The sequence below is a fragment of the Scylla paramamosain genome, chromosome 49 (genome assembly GCF_035594125.1).
Source record: "Scylla paramamosain isolate STU-SP2022 chromosome 49, ASM3559412v1, whole genome shotgun sequence".
NCBI lineage: Eukaryota > Metazoa > Arthropoda > Malacostraca > Decapoda > Portunidae > Scylla > Scylla paramamosain.
The window spans coordinates 2,967,501-2,970,000 of NC_087199.1; the positions used below are offsets into that span (position 1 = coordinate 2,967,501).

General features: G+C 53.8%; 1 protein-coding gene across 1 annotated transcript in view; it reads right to left on the reverse strand.

The window, feature by feature from the left end:
- Positions 1 to 334: 334 nt before the first annotated feature.
- The window catches only part of LOC135095357 (protein ENL-like), a 10,571-nt gene continuing 8,405 nt past the window's right edge, over positions 335 to 2,500 (reverse strand). The window contains 1 exon segment of the mRNA XM_063996114.1: positions 335 to 2,500. This exon segment is cut by the window's right edge and continues 445 nt beyond it. Coding sequence (XP_063852184.1) covers positions 1,281 to 2,500 — 1,220 coding nt within the window. The 3' untranslated portion in view covers positions 335 to 1,280.

A 2,500-nucleotide genomic window follows, 5' to 3' on the forward strand; every position in this document is an offset into this window, starting at 1 on the left:
ATAATAATAATAATAATAATAATTTTCGTCTTTGACTCTATCAATCTTTCTTTCTCCTCTATTATTCCTTCCTTCTCCTCTTCTCTTTACCAGTTTTCCTATTTTCATTCGTTTTTCCTTTCTCTTCGCTTTATCAACTCCTCTCTTCATTAACTCTTCTTCCTCTTCTTTTATCAACTTTTCCTCCTCCTCTTCTCTTTATCAATTTCCCTCCTCCTATCTTTACAAGCCTTTCCTCCTCCTCCTCCTTTTTATCAACTTCTCTTCCTCCTCTCTTTTATCAACCTTAACCTCTATTCTTCCATTCTAAGGGGGCAGAGAGGAAAAAAATTACTACTGCGAAAATATTTTAATTACACACAAACAGACAGACAGACACACGTATATACATACACATACATACAGACATACAGACATACAATTATGCTATACACAAAATGAAAATGAGAACAACAATGATGATGATAATGACCTAATAACAATAATAATAACAATGATGATAATAATAATAATAATAATAATAATAATAATAATAATAATAATAATAATAATAATTTGTGTCATGTACTTACAAAAAATAAAATAAAAAACAAACTTACACTTAATAATGGCAGTGAGACAGACAGACTGACATACAAACATCATTCTGTCACACTAGCTAATTTCAGTTACCAGTGTAGGGTGAGATTCAATTATGGCTGCTTTTCAAAAGAACTAAGTGTGTTAGAGTGGGTTTGGAGAGATGGAGGGGTGGAGGAAACATTAATGGAGGAGTGTGAGGGAGGAGAAGAGTGGAGGTAACCTTGGGAGGGAGATATGGAGAAAAGATTGGAGAAAGGTGGAAGAAAAAAATGGCTTGATGAGATGTGACTGTCTGAAGAAAGTGTGTTTTTGGAGAGAACTAAGAGTGGCACAGTGTGTCTGGAGAGATGGAGGGGTGGAGGAAACATTAGTGGAGGAGTGTGAGGGAGGAGAAGTGTGGAGGTAACCTAGGGAGGGAGATATGGAGAAAAGATTAGAGAGGTGGAGGGAAAGATAGAGAGAAGTGTGAGGTGTGATGGCAGTGAGGCAAGTGTGGTGGAGGGAAGGAACAGCCACCGGGAAGACTGGCGGGAGTGGAGGACAGGTGGAGATGAGTGGAGGAGTACAGGGCAAAGTGGCATAACTGTTCAGAGTGTGTGTGTGTGTGTGTGTGTGTGTGTGTGTGTGTGTGTGTGTGTGTGTGTGTGTGTGTGTGTGTGTGTGTGTGTGTGTGTGTGTGTGTGTGTGTGTGAGGGGGCCTAGGAGAAGCAGGCCTGCAGCTCCTTCACCACCTGGTCGCTGAGGGAGCACAGGTCAAAGCTGAAGTGTGCCCTGGTGAGGTGGAAGGCGGAGTGCTGGGCGATGATGTCCACCACCTGCTGCAGCCGCCGCCGGTCACCGGAGGACATTATCTTATGCTGCAGCTCCACCAGCTGCTGCAGCTGTGCCCCACCCACGCCCCCGGCAGCCGCGGCACCCACCCCGGCCCCTGCAGTGACCCCCGCAGCGGCCGCCGTCGCAGCAGCCGCAGTGGTGGAGTCGGTCTGGGGCGTGGGGGCAGCAGTGTCGCGCTGCTGTGACCTCCTCTTCTTGCGCTCCTTTGCAGGGGTGCGCCGCGCCTCCCGCTTGGCTCCCCGGGGGGTCTCTTTCCCAGGAGGGGCAGCGGGGGGTGCCTCCTCATCGCTGGAGGGCTGGGGGCGGTGTGGGGGGCCGGGGGGGCGGGTCAGGGTGCGCCTCACTCTCGCTGGAGGAGGAGCTCATGCCAGAGATGAGGTGCTTGAGGGGGTGCATGGCACCCCCTGAGCTGCCCCCAGGGGTGCCTGCAGCCTCTCCGCTGGGACGTGGGGGGGAGCTGCCACTGGAGGAGGTTGAGGGGGAGGGGGAAGGGGAGCGGGAGGGGGAGTGGGAGGGGGAGCGCTGGGGCGAGGAGGAGGCCGACCGGCGGACTTGGCGGGAGGTGGAGGAAGACCTGGAGCGAGAGAATGACCTGGACCGTGACCTGGAGCGCGACCTCGACCTGGACCGCGACCTTTCTGAGCCGCTGGAGGGGGAGGGGGAGCGGGACGGGGAGCGGGGGGCGGGGAGGCTGGGGAGCGCGACCGGGAGGAGGACTTGGAGGAGCGCGTCGGGGAGGGGGAGCGGGAGGAGGAGAGGGAGGGGGAGGGGGAGCGGGAGGAGGACTTGGAGGAGGAGCGGGAGCGGGGCTGAGGGGGAGGAGGAGGGGGAGGCGCTGGGGGGGCTTCTCCTTCTTCTTCTCCTTGACAGGGGGTGGGGGGCAGAGAGGGGGTGGCTTCCTTCTTCCTGTGCTCCCCTCCTCCCTTCTTCTCCCTCTTCTCCTCTCCTTTACTCACCTGTGCTCTCTCTTCCCTTCCTCCTCCTCCTCCTCCTGCTCCTCCTCCTGCTCCTCCTCCTCCTCCTTTAGCAGTTCCCTGTTTATCACTCTTGTCCCTCTCCTCCTCCTTCTTCTCCCTCCTCTTCT